This window comes from Borostomias antarcticus (assembly GCF_949987555.1).
Source record: "Borostomias antarcticus genome assembly, chromosome: 1".
Classification (NCBI taxonomy): Eukaryota; Metazoa; Chordata; class Actinopteri; order Stomiiformes; family Stomiidae; genus Borostomias; species Borostomias antarcticus.
In genome coordinates, this window is record NC_140234.1 from 41,975,015 (window position 1) to 41,994,423 (window position 19,409).

Genomic DNA, 19,409 nt, shown 5'->3' on the forward strand with positions numbered 1-19,409 from the left:
ATGTGCTGTGGTTTTGCGTCCCACCTCAGATATCCTCATCTGTTACCCTGTTTCCATGCAGGGGATCTGCTGAGCCTCCTTCGCCACACCCAGAGTCTACTGCCTTGACTCAACGCATCACTCACAATCATCAGTGTTCATTATCCATTCTGTAGCAGAACAAATTTACTTCAGAAAAAAAAAACTTACGCCATTCTCGAACTGACAAAACAATCGGTTGTTGGTGTTGGTCTTTGTTTGAACTTGTGAAACAGTGTTTGTGTGTTTTGTCCTCAAGTCGGGGTCAGGAGAACAGTAGGAGCTCTGATAGGTGGGGATGCAAGGCCTTGCGCGCCCCCGGGGGCAGCTGAGGTCTTCTGCTATGCAGTGACAAATCTCAGAGACAAGTCCACTGACCCTTCAGATGAATTCACGGTGTTTACAGACTCCAGCACCATTTATTTGTGTCCCTATATAGTATGAGCGTAGTAGTAGAAGGAGAAGCTGGCCATGCTGGTGATTGATGGAATGTTCAGAGTGGCAGTTAGGATTTGAATTTGGGTGCATGATTAGCCTCTCTTAAAGGTACAGACACCCTTTTATGACTAGTAGTAGAAGGCCTGCATAATAGCCAGTTTTACTGTTAGTGTGAGGCATATGGTTTGGCAGTGCGCTGAGTTCAGTCGGGGTCCAGACGGTACATGACACCACTAAGCCCCCCCCCTCGCCAGCCGGCCACTCCGGGAACCAGAGCCCGGTTGCTAGGAAACCCAGTCCAACGCAAACACGGCACCATCTGCTGCAGTGACGTGGGGCAGCGACGCCCCTCTCTGCCTGGCATGCTCCCTGGAAACAGCCCTGGAAACCCCACAGCAGAGGAGCCAGCTAGGGCATAAACACAGGTGTGATATCTACCCCCCCACCCCCACCCCCCACATACACACACACACACACACGGCGTGTTCAGCGCTATCCACAGTGAGAGAGGAAACAGCTTCTCAAAGATCATTGCAGAAAATTGCAGCGACTCTTGGGAACTGTTCTCAACTAGTGAACAATTATTAAATCCCGCCCAAGCCTCGATCATTCTTAGCCTGGCTTCTGCCTCAAAATGTGCAGATTTTTTTTTAACAAGCTGGCAATTATGAGGAGCTTTAGTAGCAACTCTGATGCAGACCTCTGTAAGACTGACAGAGTAAACCTTCAACCTGCTGTCTTGACCCTGTCCCTTGTCATAGAAATTGTAGTTTCACCACCTCACCACCTCCCTCAACCTTTCACATAGCTGTGCTAATCTAATTTATGACAAGATGACCTCCAGGAGGTCAAGACACCTAGACGTTGTCTGCTCCAGAATAACCATCCTTTGTCCCATTGTCCCTGCAAGAATTACCGCCTTTTCTCATGTCACATGTCTGTATTCTCGACCACTGTTGATGATGCCTGCCATTTAATATGACGTGCACAGTGGGTTGGCCAATCACATCCCTGGAAGCGTCATACCTGTGTATTGCTTGAATATAAGGCCGCGCAAGACCAGACTGCGGCACTTCTGATGGATACCACTCACGTGCGTTGTCCTGAAGTCCTTGCGCTCGTATGTTTTCTCAATAAACCAGACTTAACCTCTTTGAGCGAATCTTGGCAAATCCTTTTTGACTTTAGATCAGTTAAAAATCTTCTACACCCTACAAAAAAGGGCTTTAATAGTGTCTGCATCTGTTCTAGAAGAGGCTGGAATCTTCCCCAACATATTTAAAACGGTAGTTGTAGCAGAAACCAAATTTAGATAATGGTGTGTTAAGTAATTACAGGCCTATATCTAACTTACCCTTCCTGAGCAAGAGAGCCTACTTAAAAGTTGTTTTTAATCAACTAAACATCTTTTTAAACGAAAACAGTACTCTAGAGAAGTTCCAGTCAGTAGTGGCTGCTCTAACTAACGGTGATCTTAGACTCTGCTGCTGCTCTAACTAACAGTGATCTTAGACTCTGCTGCCGCGTCTCAGTTGTAATTCTCTTAGATGACTTTGACACAATTGACCACAGCATTGTAATCAATCCCAGTCTAGAAAACTGGGTTGGTCTCTGTGGTATATATTTTGTTGTTGCACAAGGAAACTGTCTTGGTCCCCTTCTTTTTTAATTATACAGTATATGGTACCACCAGATAATATTATCAGAAAACACATTTGTTCACTTTCAGACAACATGCTCATTTTCAGAGCTATGTTGATAACACGCAACTATACATTTCAGTCGAGCCAAATGTGAATTATTATTATTATTATTATTATTAAATTAAGATAAAACAGAAATACACTTAGTAAGTCCCAAGGCCAAAAAAGATAACCACTTTCTTTAGACTCTGGTTTAAGTTTTAAATCCCACATAAACAAGGTGACAGCTTCTTCCACCTAAGAAATATTGCCAAAGTACGCAGTAGACTGGACTAGTGTAATGACTGGCTACTGTAATGACTGGGCTACTGTAATGACTGGGCTAGTGTAATGACTGGCCTACTGTAATGACTGGGCTAGTGTAATGACTGGGCTACTGTAATGCTCTGGGTTACTGTAATGACTGGGCTACTGTAATGACTGAGCTACTGTAATGACTGGGCTACTGTAATGACTGGGCTAGTGTAATGACTGGCCTACTGTAATGACTGGGCTAGTGTAATGACTGGGCTAGTGTAATGACTGGGTTACTGTAATGACTGGGCTAGTGTAATGACTGGGTTACTGTAATGACTGGGCTAGTGTAATGACTGGGCTAGTGTAATGACTGGGTTACTGTAATGACTGGGCTAGTGTAATGACTGGGTTACTGTAATGACTGGGCTAGTGTAATGACTGGGCTAGTGTAATGACTGGGCTACTGTAATGACTGGACTACTGTAATGACTGGGCTACTGTAATGAATTGGCTACTGTAATGCTCTGGCACCCAAAAAAGATAATAATGGATGGAATAATGTAAACTATAGCCAATTCCCAACTCTGCTGCCAGACCTTTCATGAGAACTCCTGTTCCAGCCACACTGCTGTCTCCCTGTATATTTTACAATTGATTTAAAAGTTTTTTTAACTTGTATACAAGGCTCTTAACACCCTCCTATCACTGATTCAATAGCTGTGTTCGGAATCGCTCCCTATTCACTATAGTGCACTATATAGGGCGTCAGCCATTTTGTTTGTAGTGTCCGAATTCTCCACGGAAATTTCGTTCCCTATATAGTCCACTATTTATTACCCCCAATTCACCTTGATTTGCAGGGAACAGTGCATGTACCCTACATTTTCTCCATTCCCTAGTTCACTACATGGTGAACCCCATATAGGGAATAGGGAGTGAGGGAACGTGGGAGCGATTCTGAACACAGCTTCTGTCTCTATATGTCCCTTCACAAGCCCTTATCCTCCACCACAGATCCTTTCAACATTTAAAAAATCCCCCAAATAAAATTGTGGAAGCTGCTTTCATCCACTATGCACCTAAACAACTGAAAACATACCCCTTGAATCTATCTTATGATTTGTAATATTATTATTATTATTTTTTTTATAGTTATTGTATCCACTGTAATTATTATTTTTTTAATAGTTTTATTCTTTTACTAATATGATTTGTTTGTTTTATGTACAGCTATAGATTATTCTTGTTTTTATTGTGTAGTTTGTTTTATTGTTTAATTTATTTATTCATTATTTTAAATGTTTTTAATTTTGTTCAATTTTGTCTGCTGAAATGTCCAGCCCCCACACGATCAAGACTGAGGATTGCAGAGATCCGATGCTTGACATCCAAATTATGAAAAAAAACGGGACAAATTCCAGATATACAGATATCAAGGTGCTTTTTTAATTCCAATGATATTGTCGGCATCTCCCTCTTTACAAAAACATTAAAATTGAAACATTTTCAGTAAAAAAAGTAGTAAATATCATACAACTCATGTGGGTTACCAGATAGAAAGCATGGCATTAACTGAAATAATATTCATTCACGATCATTCTGACCATACATAAAATACAGTAAATATCACTTTTTACATTCTGTAACACAGGTTGACACAAATTATAATTCTCATGATGAATACACCGTGTGTATATATATATTAAGATCTGTAATTTACAAAAGTATAATTCTATACTGTATATCACAGAGAAAGGCTATCCATTACCTTGGCTTTCAATAATTCTTAACCCCATGTTTAGCAACACTTTGCCCAAGCAAAATGAGATATTTTGTTGGATCAGTTCATTGTAGATGAGTGGGCTCTTTGGTTGTGCTGGAGACAGACAGCCCCTGACTGGTAGCCAAAACTCCCCGTCAGTTGCTGTGGTTACCAGAGAGATAACTGAATCAGGATTAGGTTTGTTGATAGTTTAACAGGACGTACCTCCTACACAACTATAGTTAGGTGTTTTAGTGAGGGTTAGTGAGAGAAGGTGTGGAACAGTCTATGAACAGTGGTCATCCTACACTGAGAGAGAGCTTCAGAACGTCACCCTTACCTCAAGAGAGCATCACCTAAAGAACATCTCAAGTTTTCATATACTGTACGTTCTGGACCAGCTGCCCACACCACCAGAGTACAGTAGAGCCGGACCAGGCCCAGGATCTGACCCCCCCCACCGTCCACGCGGGGCTCAGCGCCAGGCCTCATCGGGGTGCCGGGGTTCGCTGGATCTGGGATGATCACCTTGGGATGATCTGGGATGATCACGCCTTCTCATTCACTCACCAGAGAGCTCCGCCTCCTCACTCCTGAACCAGGACCCCCCACCTGCCCCACCTGGGCCTCCCCCCCCTGATCCTGCCCCACCTGGGCCTCCCCCCCCTGATCCTGGCCCGCCTGGGCCCCCCCCCCCCCCCCCACTACAGCCCTACTACCGCAACACAGCCCTGTCTGAACAGCTACCTCAGGCTGGGATGTCTGGGACAGGTTTGTGTGTGTGTGTGTGTGTGTGTGTGTGTGCACGTCTGTCATTAGAGTGTGTCTTGTGGTATCCATCCCCAGTGACCTCCTCCTCCAGACACACCCAGAGCCCACTAGCGTCAGCAGGCTTCCAAGCGGCCGCTGTGTGGTCAGGAGCTGTGTGTTCAGGAGCTGTGTGTTCAGGAGCTGTGTGGTCAGGAGCTGTGTGTTCAGGAGCTGTGTGGTCAGGAGCGGAGGGCATGATGTGGGGTATATGTGGGTGGGGGGAGAAGAGGTAATGGTAAATCAACCAAACCAAAGTCACACACTCACCCACACACTTGCCTTCCCCACTCCCATTCAACCCCCCCCCCCCCCCCCCCAACGCGCCTCGTCACCAACGCTCGTCCTCTTAGTCCCAGCCGTTGTCCTTGATCATGTGGGCCAGCTCGATGATGTACTTGCCCTCCTTGTACTTCTGGCTGCTCTCAAAAGCGTGCTCCTGGAAGGAGTGGCGGTGAGGAGGGAGGGAGGGGAGAAGGAGAAGAAGAAAGGGAAGGAGGAAGAGATGGAGAGAGGGACAAGGAGGAGGGTAGGAAAAAGTAATAACAAAATAATGAGAATCCTTATCTAATTGTGTCAGATAGGCTGGGTGAACTCTGCACATAGAGCCACAACACACAGCCTTGTTTTACATATCTGACATCTTGAATTGTGTTTTCACTGAAATACAGCTTTGTGTTTGTGTTCTTTCTAGCTATTCCAGTCGATAGGCTCTGTGGAGAACCGAGGTGTCTGATTTCAGCGCCTGGAAGCGCACTCGTTCGGGCATCTCTGGAATCCTCAATGACGGCGTGAAAACAACAGTAGCCATGTTTCCATCCACTTGTCAATCGAATTGTGTGAGGATCGCTAAAAATATGAATGCGAATAAAGCCGGTGAACGTGCGTTTCCATCTAGAGCTTTAAATCGGATAAAGCATTTATCACAAAAGACTTTTATCGAACAAGAGAAAATCCGATGAGATCGACAGTACAAACTTTTTGTCGATTTTCATGATTTTGAATTGAATTTTACTGTTTCCATAAGGCATTTTTAATTCGATATAACTTAATTCGCATAAAACGTGTGGATGGAAACATGGCTAGTGTCAGGGATATTAGCGGCCATCCTCCGTTCGGTCAGACTCGGGCAGGCGATGTGCGTCTCCCAGTGACCCTCGCGGATGGGCCCCAGGTCTCATCTCCCAGCTGCAGAGGAGCTGGCTCTGGAAACCCCACACACAGCTCTGCCGATAGACCAGAGTAGGCATGTGGAGCCACCCTTCGGCTGCTGGAAACACCAGCTCCACTAAGGACTTCACCCAGTCAGGTTAGAAGACAGCTTACGTTTGTGATGTGATGGACAGCTGTGCTGTAGTTGATATCGGTTACACAGTCCTAAGTCATCCTAGAACCTTAGTGGAAGTTGCAGTTCATCTCTAGTCTTGGTAGAGCTACTATCCAGGATGTTTCTGTGATCTGAACTGAGGAGGGTGGGTTCAGGGGGTTCAGTGAATATGGGAATATAATCGAATTTGTACATAGCAGGATGCCCTGGAGTATGCCCAGGAGTATGGCCAGGAATATGGCCAGGCGTATGGCCAGGAGTATGCCCTGGAGTATGGCCAGGATTATGGCCAGGAGTTTGCCCTGGAATATGTCCTGGAGTATGACCAGGAGTATGACCAGGAGTATAATCAGGAGTATGACCTGGAGCATGGCCTGGAGTATGGCCTGGAGTATGGCCAGCAGTATTCCCTGGAGCCCTGGAGTATAACCTGCCTATGGGAAAAGTACTGGAACCTTTAGCTGAAGTGCTGATGTAACATGATACTATAATTAAGGACGATGATCCCCAAATAGAATTTGGGTCAAAATGAGGACACATCAGAGGAGCCTCCAAGTCTATCCTTTCTAAATAGAAACACAGACTGTGTACAGCTAGCCCTGGTCACCCTTGCATGTTCCTGACCTTTATATACTTACATATTTCCATCCCAGAGTGGTCTTGCAGTTCTCACAGTAGATATCTGCCACAGCATGGAGCCCAGTGAGCAGCACCCTCTCCTCTGCCGGGCCACAGCCCACATTCACCCTGAGAGAGGGGGAGAGAGAGACGTGAGAGAGGGGGAGAGAGAGACGTGAGAGAGGGGGAGAGAGAGACGTGAGAGAGGGCGAGAGAGAGACGTGAGAGAGGGGGAGAGAGAGACGTGAGAGAGGGCGAGAGACAGAGAGACACGTGAGAGAGAGTGACTCACGGAGCACATCGGTGGCTCATGACTCGTGTAAGAGCCTGGTCTGGCTGACTAACCCGAGTCACAGATACTGTAGCACACACACCCACCCACCCACACTATGATGACACACCTGGGCATCATGTCGTACGTTCAGATCCATATCTAGTCTGACCGTGGCAGTACTCAGAAAGGACTGGGACTAGCTCTACCTGCTTACTAGTAGTGTAGTAGAGGGTATACGGAGGTAGGATGAGATAGATAGATAGAGACTGTAGAGAGAGAGATAGATAGATAGAGAGATAGAGAGAGAGATAGACAGAGAGATAGACAGAAATTACAGCAACGGTTGGAAATGCAGAATATACTGTAGTAGCGAATAAGCATAAAAAAGAATGAGGAATGTATACATCCATACATACAGCATGTGTAAAATATAGAATATATACATGCAGTACATACTGTACATCTTGACTGTGTAGATATGTACAGTCAGCCAAACTTCAATACTTCGCCCTACCACGTGGTCAGAGCAACAACAACAACGGCAGTGAAGTTTTAGAGGAGCGTTAGGAGCACTCCAGACCACCTCCTTATTCAGTGTTGCACTATCGCCGCCAGGAGGCGTTGTTGAGCAAGTAAACTTAATTTGTCTGGCAGTAGGCCTGTCTAGGCTATAACTGCCTATAGTTTAAACTAGTATATTCTTTGTATTCTCCCGATACAGCATGAATCAGGCGATTTATTCGAAAAAATCACTGTAAATCAACCGATTAGAATCGCACAGGAGGGGGCCTGTTGACCTGCTAGCAAGTCAGAAGGTTGACCTATCTTGATTCAGTGCAATTTGTAGCAAAGCCATTGGCTCAAAGTCTACCTCAAAAATCAATAATTAGGGGAAGGGTCTCAGAGGTAAACATTGCATAATTAAGTAGCCATGTGTTTTTACATTTTGTTTTGTGCCTGCTTAGCTCTAGTGGGCGAAAATGACAACATCGCAGATTTAAATTGAAGAGAGTTTCTTGACCATTGTCAAAACATACTGAACTCATTAGTAAGTCTCAAGATGTCACTGCCTTGTTTTGTTATACTGTATTCATATGTGCTTTGTCTTTGGGGGCCAAGCAGCGAAGCTGCGTAGGCCACCATTGTGTTTGTACCTTTTCTGATTATTATTATTCAAACATCTTTTTCTTCTTCTGCCATTGGAGTCTATGGCAGCCAATAGAACTGTATGGTAAAAAGTTGTGCAATTTGGTACACTCATTCATTCTTCTTCATCGCATGGGTCGGTTGTTGCGTCCTCTGCCCCCAGGCTTGTAGCTGAGGCGCTATCCTTTTACTACCCTGAGCCTGGGTGAGGGGGTCTATATATCCGGGCACACCTCCAGGAGCCATGTCACCGTTTCGTCATCCACAACGGGCATGCCACACATTCAGTTGGGTGTCCGATATATCGGACAGTCCTGGATGACGTGGTCTGTGGTTTGTTCCTCGGTGCCGCGCAGGATGCCGAGCCCCATCTGTGCATCGAATCAAGTCTCATGTCGCCATCATGGACACTCTAGCGCCACTGTTTAAAGGTTGGAGATGCGTTTATGCACGCAACGTTTGACCGGTAAATCCGATTTTCAAAAACGAGGTACTGTTGGATTCCTTGGCTGAAGCCGAGTTCAACGCACCCTATGACGTCATTTTCCGTTATACGTTACACGTTATATGAAATACTCTGTAACCCACGGATACAGTATATGGACAACATATCTAGTTTGAGTAGGCATCACGACTGTGGCTAGAGAACAATGTGCTATTGTATTGCATATGATCAGGAGAAGACGCACTTCTCAACAGAACGTTGAAAGCCCATTTCCTTCATGCGCTCGCTAAACAGTTTGTAGACTTTGTAGACAGTGCAGGGTACAACAATGAGTTGTATCGGTTTGTGGTTAACGTTCTCACTACAAACAAATCATCCCACGGGGCGATTGCAAGCGGGCTGAGACCACCCTCTCTAGACCACCCTCTCTAGACAACCCTCTATAGACCAGCCTCTCTAAACCACCCTCTCTAGACCACCCTCTCTAGACCCCCCTCTCTAGACCACCCTCTCTAGACCCCCCTCTGTAGACCACCCTCTCTAAACCACCCTCTCTAGACCACCCTCTCTAAACCACCCTCTCTAGGTGGTCTCAGCCCGGTTGATTTGTTCCGGAACCGCAAGCATTTTCTGTGTTTTTGCTGTGCTCCCGGTATCGGAACAACAAGCTAGGTCTGAATGCACCCTTACAGTGCCTGAGTGTGTCAGAGTGTTGTGGAGGTGTGTGTGTGTGTATGTGTGTGTGTGTGTGTGTGTGTGTGTGTATAGATAGATAGATAGATAGATAGATAGATAGATAGATAGATAGATAGATAGATAGATAGATAGATAGATAGATAGATACTTTATTGGCCCCATTTGGTATACCCACTTATTTAAACACCACTAATGTAAAAACTGCTACAGTAGGCTATGCACTGATACAGTTCTGCCACAGTAGGCTATACCCACTACTTTAGTCAGGGTACACACACTTCTTTACTCACCACTACACCGCTGCTGCATAGATATCATACTGTAGATACTCACACAGAGTTGAACAAGTAAGCTCTGCCTTGACTCCCCTGGAAGGACTGGGGGGGAGAGGGGACAGGAGAGAGAGACACATCAGTGGCATTCTGGATGGTCACCGCTAGCACCCTGACGTCTCCGCATGTCTGCCTGGCTGTCTGCATGTCAGTTACATGTTCTATGTTGGAATCTGAAGTTAAATATACTCTCTTGTGTTTTTATATAGAAACAAACACACACACAGACTGTAAATGCGTTCAGTGCTGTTGGGGTGTGGTGGTGGTTACCTTAGAGATGAGCTCGTCGTGGTTGGCCAGGTGTGCTCGGCAGTGGATGCAGCTGTAGGTCCGGTGACAGCTGGGCAGGTAGGCCTGGAAGCAGGGGAGAGACGATACACTCAGATCACCATACCATACCATACCATACCATACCATACCATACCATACCATACCATACCATACCATACCATACACCACACTGGTTTCACCATATCATACCATCCATCCATCCATCCATCGTCATCCGCTTATCCGGGGTCGGGTCGCGGAGGCAGCAGTTCCAGCAGGGGGCCCCAGACATCCCTTTCCCTAGCAGCATCAACCAGCTCTGTCTGGGGAATCTTTAGCCGCTCCCAGGCCAGTGCGGAGATGTAGTCCCGCCACCTGGTCCTGGGTCTACCCCGCGGCCTCCTCCCAGCCGGAACACGCCTGGAACACCTCCCTAGGGAGGCGCCCAGGAGGCATCCTCACTAGATGCCCGAACCACTTCAACTGGCTCCTTTCGACACAAAGGAGCAGCGGCTCTACTCTGAGTCTCTCCCGGATGACTGAACTTCTCACCCGATCTCTCAGAGAGACCTCAGCCACTCTCCGGAGAAAACTAATTTTGGCCGCTTGTATCCGTGATCTTGTTCTTTTGGTCATGACCCATCCTTCATGACCATAGGTGAGGGTGGGGACGAAGATAGACCGGTAGATCGAGAGCTTTGCCTTTCGGCTCAGCTCTCTTTTCATCACAACAGTGCGGTAAAGCGACTGCAGAACCGCACCAGCTGCTCCGATTCTCTGGCCAAACTCCCTCTCCATGGTTCCCTCACTCGTGAACAAGACCCCCAGATACTTGAACTCCTTCACTTGGGGTAAGGACTCATTTCCTACTCGGAGCGGACAAACCACCGGTTTACTGCTGAGAACCATGGCCTCAGACTTAGAAGTGCTGATTCTCATCCCAGCCGCTTCACACTCAGTTGCGAACCTATCCAGAGAGTGCTGGAGGTCGCAGGAAGATGATGCCATCAGGACCACATCATCTGCAAATAGCAGCGACGCGATCCCCAGCTCACCGAACTGCAAACCCACCTCCCCATGACTACGCCTCGATATCCTGTCCATGAAAACAGGATTGGGGCGGTAACCCTCGGACTCCATGGTGGACAGCGGTGGTCAGGGAAGCCGTCCAACTGAAGAAGGAGGCCTTCCGGGACATGTTAGCCCGGGGGACTCCAGAAGCAGTTGCAGGGTATCGACTGGCCCGGAGGGCTGCAGCTTCGGCCATGACCAAGGCAAAGCAGCGGGTGTGGGAGGAATTCAGAGAAACCATGGAGAAGGACTTTCGGTCGGCACCAAAGTGTTTCTGGAAGACCATCAGACACCTGAGGAAGGGAAAGCGGGGGACCATCCAAGCTGTATACAGCAAGGAAGGGACACTGCTGACCTCAACTGAGGAGGTTGTTGAGCGTTGGAAGGAGCACTTTGAGGAACTCCTGAACCCAACTAATCCACCCTCTACGATCGAGGCAGAGCCGGAAGATGATGGGGGGTCATCGTCAATTTCCCTGGAGGAGGTCACTGAGGTAGTCAAACAACTCCACAGGCAAAGCCCCAGGGACTGATGAGATCTGTCCAGAAATGCTGACGGTACTGGGTGTTGAGGGGCTGTCTTGGTTGACACGCCTCTTTAACATTGCGTGGAAGTCCGGGTCAGTGCCAAAGGAGTGGCAGACTGGGTTGGTGGTCCCAATATTCAAAAAAGGGGACCAGAGGGTGTGTGCCAATTATAGAGGCATCACATTACTCAGCCTCCCAGGGAAAGTGTACTCTAAGGTGCTGGAAAGGAGGGTTATATATGGGTTATATATATTATTTATTTTTATCGCAAGACAGTTTTTCATCCTGACGATACACATCGTCACGTTTCATATGGTGATATCTCGTGGCACTATATATATAATATATATATAACCCTAATATATAACCCTAACCCTAACCCTTACCCTAACCCTACCTGGAAGGTCTTGGAGCGCGTCATCCTGACCATGGGTGGGGTGGGCGGGCGGTGCAGGAAGGGGCTGCCTGCCCAGGTGGGCTCGCAGGGGAAGCACCGCAGCACGCAGGTGAGGGCCGTGATGGGGGCCGGGTGGGAGGCACACACCTGGGGGGGGCAGGAACACACACAGTAAGAACACACACCTGGGGGGGCAGGAACACACACCTGGGGGGACAGGAACACACACAGTAAGAACACACACAGTAAGAACACACACCTGGGGGGGCAGGAACACACACAGTAATATGTGTTCTGAGCTACAGTCTAATGCTGTTGTTTCTAGAGTGATAGGTTTCTGAGTCAAAGCACACTGGAAGCCCTGTCACGGTCATTGTACTCTACCCAGAGACAGCAGAGTAAAAAAGCTTGTGCTTTAGTCTTTTAGCTTCAGATTCAGATCTTTATGCATAAGCGTACAGCGTACAATAACAGTGAGATGTTACTGCCGGCTATGTGATGGGCTCAAAAGTTACAAATAAGGTCAAGCTAAGGATAAGGTGTGGTGTGGATGTATGGTGTACATGTTATAAATATGGATATAAATAAATAACGCAGGTGGGGTGTATTGTGTACATGCTATAGTTATAGATAAATGAAAATCCGGAGGGGAGATATACTGTCATCTGTTTACATGTTCATGTGTGGTAGATGTGAACACTAGATATGGTGACAGTGTAGACACTAACGAGGGCCATCAGGTGCATGACACAAGCAGCCATATAGGCCGATGATGGGAGAGGCTGTGATATAAATACTGTGAGAAGAGCCCTTGTTTCCTCCCTGCTGACTGCCAGCCAACAGCGGGGGCCAGGCAAGGGCATAAAGAGACCACTGAGAGCACACACACACACACAATCACACACACACTCCCCCCCCCCCACACACACACAATCACACACACACACACACACACACACACACACATACTCACACACACACACATACACACAATCACACACACACGTGCACACACACTCACACACACACACACACACACACACACACACACACATACACACACACAATCACACTCTCTCTCTCTCTCTCTCTCTCTCTCACACACACACACAAGCGCAACTCAAGTCGTTTCAGGACAAGAGAATGACGATAAGGGGATAACTTACAAGCTCAGATCCAAGTAATCTCCACAGCTATAACCAGACACAGACTTTAATAATAGGCATACTGTTACTGTCAAATCTGAGATCAACCAGATTCAGCTCGTCAGACAGCCTCTACGCTGGTCTGTCCTGAGGTCAGTCCAAGCCAAGGTCTGCCCAGACATGAACTTGAAACATGAGTACCACCAGTCCTAATGGAACCAGGCCAGGTCCAGCCTGGCTTATGTGCGTGGCTGGCTTGTTTCTGTTCAGGACTGGTAGGACGGAAGCTAGTCATGCCACTGAAATAGCTGTGAATTGAAATGACATGAAATAATGTCTGATCAATTACTGTAAGATAGGTCTTGCCGCATGGACACATCAGTTCCAATGCTTCCAATTCTAATCTAGCACAATAAGAGCGGTATAGCCAGTTAGCTCATGAGCTCACAACAACTATCAGCAGCTTCCATAACATTAATGGTAGCGGTCAGTGGCTAAAGCAGTTACACTGATGATTCCTGTAACGTTAGCTATTTTGCTGCAATTGGTTCAACTTCTGTTTCTGGACAAAGGTAAGGGATAAAAAGATTGGAGTGAAAGGATGAATGTGTGGAGGTTTGGGGTATAGTCCCATAAAGTCAGAATATAAGGGTTAGAATAAGGGTTGGGGTTGGGACAGGATCTGACCTATAAGGCAAGAGGTAAAGGTTGGAGTGAAAGGATGGACATGTGGACGTTTGGGGTATAGTCCCATAAAGTCATCCCCACTGGGGTCTTGAACCCCCATCTCCCGTGTGGGAGTCCTATGCTTTCACCGCTACTCTACTTGTGCAGTGGAGATCAGCAGGTTGATTTTGGTGTCCTTCTTTATTTTGGTGTGCTGGGACTATTGCCTCTTGTGGTGCCAACAGAGAAATGCAGGTCAACATTGACCGGAGGGAGGGAGTGATAACCGGACAAGCGCTATTCTAGGTGTGCTGGCTTACAGCCATGCACAAAAAAACACTGCCTCTTGTCTAGGTGCGCTGGCTTACAGCCATGCAAAAAAAACAACTGCCTCTTGTGGTAGCAACATAGAACTGCAGGTCAACAACACGACGGAGGAAGGGAGGGAGGAAGGGAGGGAGGGAGGGAGGAGGGGAAGGGAGGGAGGGAGTGACTGGACATTTGCTATCTTTGATGCATCGCCACGCACAAAAATGAAACATTTACCTGGTAAATACATGCAAAGTATAGCCTAATATATAATGGGTAATTACTGAGACATCTATACTGTAGATATAATTTCAAAACAGGAGTATTTCAAATGTTCAATTACTGCACATAAATTCAATAACTAACATAGCACCACCAGGTAACCACATTTTACATAACTTCTATAACATCCAGTAACTAAAAAATATCTCCCACACTGGGGTTTGAACCCCTAACCTTTGGCATGGGAGTCAGGCACTTAAAGGACAATGCTCGTTTTTGACAACCTGGACCTTATTTACGACATATTATAAGACGTTTGAGATCACTGTATGTAGAAGAAATTTAAAATCCAGCGCGAGCCAGTATATCCATGTAATGGCGGTGGTTGGGGCACTTAGAATGCAGTTTCTAAAAATCTATTTTCTGCCGCGAAACGGTTGTTTTCATCAATCTGTCTTGATGAATCGCTAGTTGTGCTTACATAGAGCATAGGCCTGTTGTGGTTTTCACATGCCATGATCTTTAGAAACGTCTTTCAAAACAAAATAGCTTCCTCACTTGCTCCAGCACTAATGCGCACAGCGCGCAATCGTTGCTCCAGCACGCTGTGCGCATGCATGCTGGAGCAAGTGAGGAAGCTATTTCGTGTCTAAAGACGTTTCTAAAGATCATATACGAGGCATGTGAAATACCACAACAGGCCTATGCTCTATGTAAGCACAACTAGCGATTCATCAAGACAGATTGATGAAAACAACTGTTTCGCGGCAGAAAATAGATTTAGAAACTGCATTCTAAGTGCCCCGACCACCGCCATTACATGGATATACTGGCTCGAACTGGATTTTAAATTTCTTCTACATGCCTCCGAACTACACCAAAGTGATCTCGGTGAGTCAAACCTCTTATAATATGTCGTAAATAAGGTCCAGGTTGTCAAAAACGAGCATTGTCCTTTAACCACTGCACCAACAAGGATCTGGAAAGGGTGCGATGTCATAGTGGTTTTATTTTGGTGTTCTGGGACCACTGCCTCTTGTGGTGGTAACATAGAAATGCAGGTCAACAATGGGACAGATTGACAACCCGACATTTGCTGTCTCTGGTGCGTGTAGCCACGCACAAAAAGGCTCAGGCCGGGTTTCCCGAACGAGTTAAGAAGCACTTAACTCCAAAGTAGTTCTTAACTCCCATACAAAGGGTTGCTTAAGGTTCTTTATTGGGAAATGCAGCCTCATTCAGTAAGGGACCATTTTAGTATGAAAAAAATGGTATGACTGCATTTCGTGGCTCTGTGCACACCAAAATTTAATGGGTTCTACACTGGCCCATGCTACATCCCTCCAACAAGTTTCATGACAAGCAGTCTCGTAGTTTTTGCGTAATCCTAGTACAAAAAATTAATGGAGGTGAATGGCCGTCCGGCCTGTGTTTTGGCGGCTCGTGGACCCGCCCCATGATTCACTGGGGCGGAAGTAAAAATTACTGGAGGTGAATGGGTGGCTATATTTGGCCGGCTCTGTGGTGCCCCCCTCGGGTCATAGACTCTCCCCGCACACCCCAATCCAAACCCCGGCTGCCCAACACAGGGAGCTGGCTTCAGTCAAAGTTTTATTTTCATTCATTGAACCGGCCCGTGATTCGGATCTCCTTAAAGATTTTATGGGTTCTAAGGTGGCCCATGACACACTCCTCCACCGAGTTCCATGAAAATCGGGTTGGTAGTTTTTGCGTAATCATAGTGAATGGAGGTGAATAGCCGTGGACCCAACCTGTGATCCCCTCCAAAATTTAAAGGGTTGTCAGTTGGTCCATGCTACATCACTCCACCGAGTTTCATGAAATTCAGTCAGGTAGTTTTTACATAATCCTGGTTCAAAATATGAATGGAGGTGAATGGCCAGCCGTGTTTCGGCGGCCCGTGGACCTGACCCGTGCTTCGGATCCACTCCAAAATGTTATGGGTTCTAAGTTGGACCATTCTACACCCTTCCACTGAGTTTCGTGAAAATTGGCCAAGTACTGTAGTTTTTGCATAATCCTGCTAAAAACACACATACTGTACACACGCACGCCACTGAAAACAAAACCTCTCACCCTGCGCTGTTGCTGGGCCGGAGGTAACAAAGACACTATATACTTTATGAGCTGGTCTGCTTTTTAAAATTTCTGATTTCAAATTTTCTTCAAGCTAAATCGGCCGATACCAATCCTTGTTATCATTCCAAATCAATAGCTGACTAGATACAAACCCCCACACCAGCCTACTGTATTAGAAACAGACCTCCCACATTAACCTACTAGAAACCGACCCCACATTAACCTACTAGAAACAGACCTTTAACATGTTTTTGAATGATTTTTCAAGGTGCCCACCCACATCCATTTTATGACCAAAACGGTGGTAGAGCAATTGTCAGACTTTCTCAAAAGTGCTAGTTTTGTCAACGTTTTGATCTGAACCATTGTATATGATCATAAGTAACCTTAAAACAGGGCTTAACATGCATTTTCCCTTTACTACTCCTTTAACCTACTAGAAACAGACCTCATATTAACCTACTAGAAACAGACCTCACATTAACCTACTAGAAACAAACCTCCCACATTAACCTACTAGAAACAAACCTCCCACATTAACCTACTAGAAACAGACCTCACATTAACCTACTAGAAACAGACCTCACATTAACCTACTAGAAACAGACCTCATATTAACCTACTAGAAACAAACCTCCCACATTAACCTACGAGAAACAAACCTCACATTAACCTACTAGAAACAAACCTCCCACATTAACCTACTAGAAACAAACCTCCCACATTAACCTACTAGAAACAGATCTCACATTAACCTACTAGAAACAAACCTCCCACATTAACCTACGAGAAACAAACCTCACATTAACCTACTAGAAACAGACCTCCCACATTAACCTACTAGAAACAGACCTCACATTAACCTACTAGAAACAGACCTCACATTAACCTACTAGAAACAAACCTCTCACATTAACCTACTAGAAACAGACCTCACATTAACCTACTAGAAACAAACCTCCCACATTAACCTACTAGAAACAAACCTCCCACATTAACCTACTAGAAACAGACCTCACATTAACCTACTAGAAACAAACCTCCCATTAACCTATTAGAAACAGACCTCCCACATTAACCTACTAGAAACAGACCTCCCACATTAACCTACTAGAAACAGACCTCACATTAACCTACTAGAAACAGACCTCCCACATTAACCTACTAGAAACAGCCCTCCCACATTAACCTACTAGAAACAGACCCCCCACATTAACCTACTAGAAACAGACCTCCCACATTAACCTACTAGAAACAGACCTCACATTAACCTACTAGAAACAGACCCCACATTAACCTACTAGAAACAGACCTCCCACATTAACCAACTAGAAACAGACCTCCCACATTAACCTACTAGAAACACACCTCCCACATTAACCTACTAGAAACAGACCCCCCACATTAACCTACTAGAAACAGACCTCACATTAACCTACTAGAAACAGACCTCACATTAACCTACTAGAAACAGACCTCCCACATTAACCTACTAGAAACAGACATCCCACATTAACCTACTAGAAACAGACTTCCCACATTAACCTACTAGAAACAGACCCCCCATTAACCTACAACTTCAGAGAAAACCTTCAAAAATATAGTTTTCAAGTGAGTCTACAGTATTGTTAGTGTACAAACACACCGACACAATAATGCGATACGACAGAGAGGGTCTAATATGATACCACCGAGAGGGTCTACACTTCTTAGAAAGTGTACAGGATGAAAAGCCTCTTCATTCTCTGTGAAAGAACAAAGTCAAGAGACCTGAGGATGGGACATGATGATCAAGGGATGCTAATTCTCTCCCTGTCAATTATCCAAAAGTAACAGGCCAGAGTGAACTGGGACAGTTTTATACTTCATATCCTCCTGCCTGCCTCATCCTGAGGGCTGCTGAGCTGTGTGCTACAGTCGGGGTGGGCGCCAGGCAAGGCTATGTGCCACAACACAGCCAAGGGCCCGACTGCCATGCCAACAACAACCTGGGTCACGTGGTAGGAGAACCGCTGCAGCTGCAGCAGACGATGAGGATAGCAGTCAGAGAGAGAGAGAGAAAGAGAGAGGGGGAGGAAGAGAGGGAGAGAGTGGGAGAGAGAGAGAAGGAGAGAGGGGAGGAAGAGATGGAGAGAGAGGGCGAGAGAGATGGAGAGAGAGAGAAGAGAGGAGGAGGAAGAGATGGAGGCAGGCAGAGAGATAGAGAGAAGGACAGAGAGGGAGGAAGAGATGAGAGAGAGAGGGAGGGAGAGAGATAAAAAGAGAGGGTGGGAGGGTGTGATGGAGAGAGAGAGAGGGAGGGAGAGATGGAGAGAGAGAGGGGGAGAGGGTGGGAGGCTGAGATGGAAAGAGAGGGAGGGAGGGAGACATGGAGAGAGAGAGGAGGAGAGGGAGGGAGAGAGTGACTTACTACACTGATTTTCACGAAACTTGGTAGAAGGGTGTAGCATGGGCCAACATATAACCCATTACATTTTGGAGCAAATTCAAATCATGGGGAGGATCCATGAGCCATTTCTTGGTTAATTTGTTTTTAGCAGGATTAAACAAAAGCTACCAGACCGATTTTCATGAAACTTGGTGGAGGGGTGTAACATGGGCCATCTAACAATCCATTAAATTCTGCAGTGGATCTGAATCACGGGGCGGGTCCACGAGCGACCCAAACACGGGCTTTCCATTCATTTTTTTTTTTTAACTATTGATTACGCAAAAACTAACAGATTGCTTTTCATGAAACTCGGTGGAGGGGTGTAGCAAGTGGGAGGCTCGGGTTCTAATCCCCCCTGTAACAGATGGATTATGTATAGTCATATATATTCATTAAGAAAATAGTGTAGCAGGAGTCAGCAGTTCTAACTTCTCAATGGGGGTTTACTGGCCATGACACAAACATGA

General features: G+C 46.2%; 1 protein-coding gene across 1 annotated transcript; it reads right to left on the reverse strand.

Annotated features, from left to right (window-relative positions):
* Positions 1 to 5,314: 5,314 nt before the first annotated feature.
* On the reverse strand, positions 5,315 to 12,102 carry LOC311316700 (protein yippee-like 2; the record flags this gene model as incomplete). The annotated part of the gene is made up of 5 exons (XM_084447631.1): positions 5,315 to 5,404; positions 6,931 to 7,039; positions 9,805 to 9,848; positions 10,074 to 10,157; positions 12,070 to 12,102. The coding sequence occupies 5 exons, from the start codon at positions 12,100 to 12,102 to the stop codon at positions 5,315 to 5,317; spliced, it is 360 nt and encodes a 119-aa protein (XP_084303757.1).
* Between the last annotated feature and the right edge of the window lie 7,307 nt (positions 12,103 to 19,409).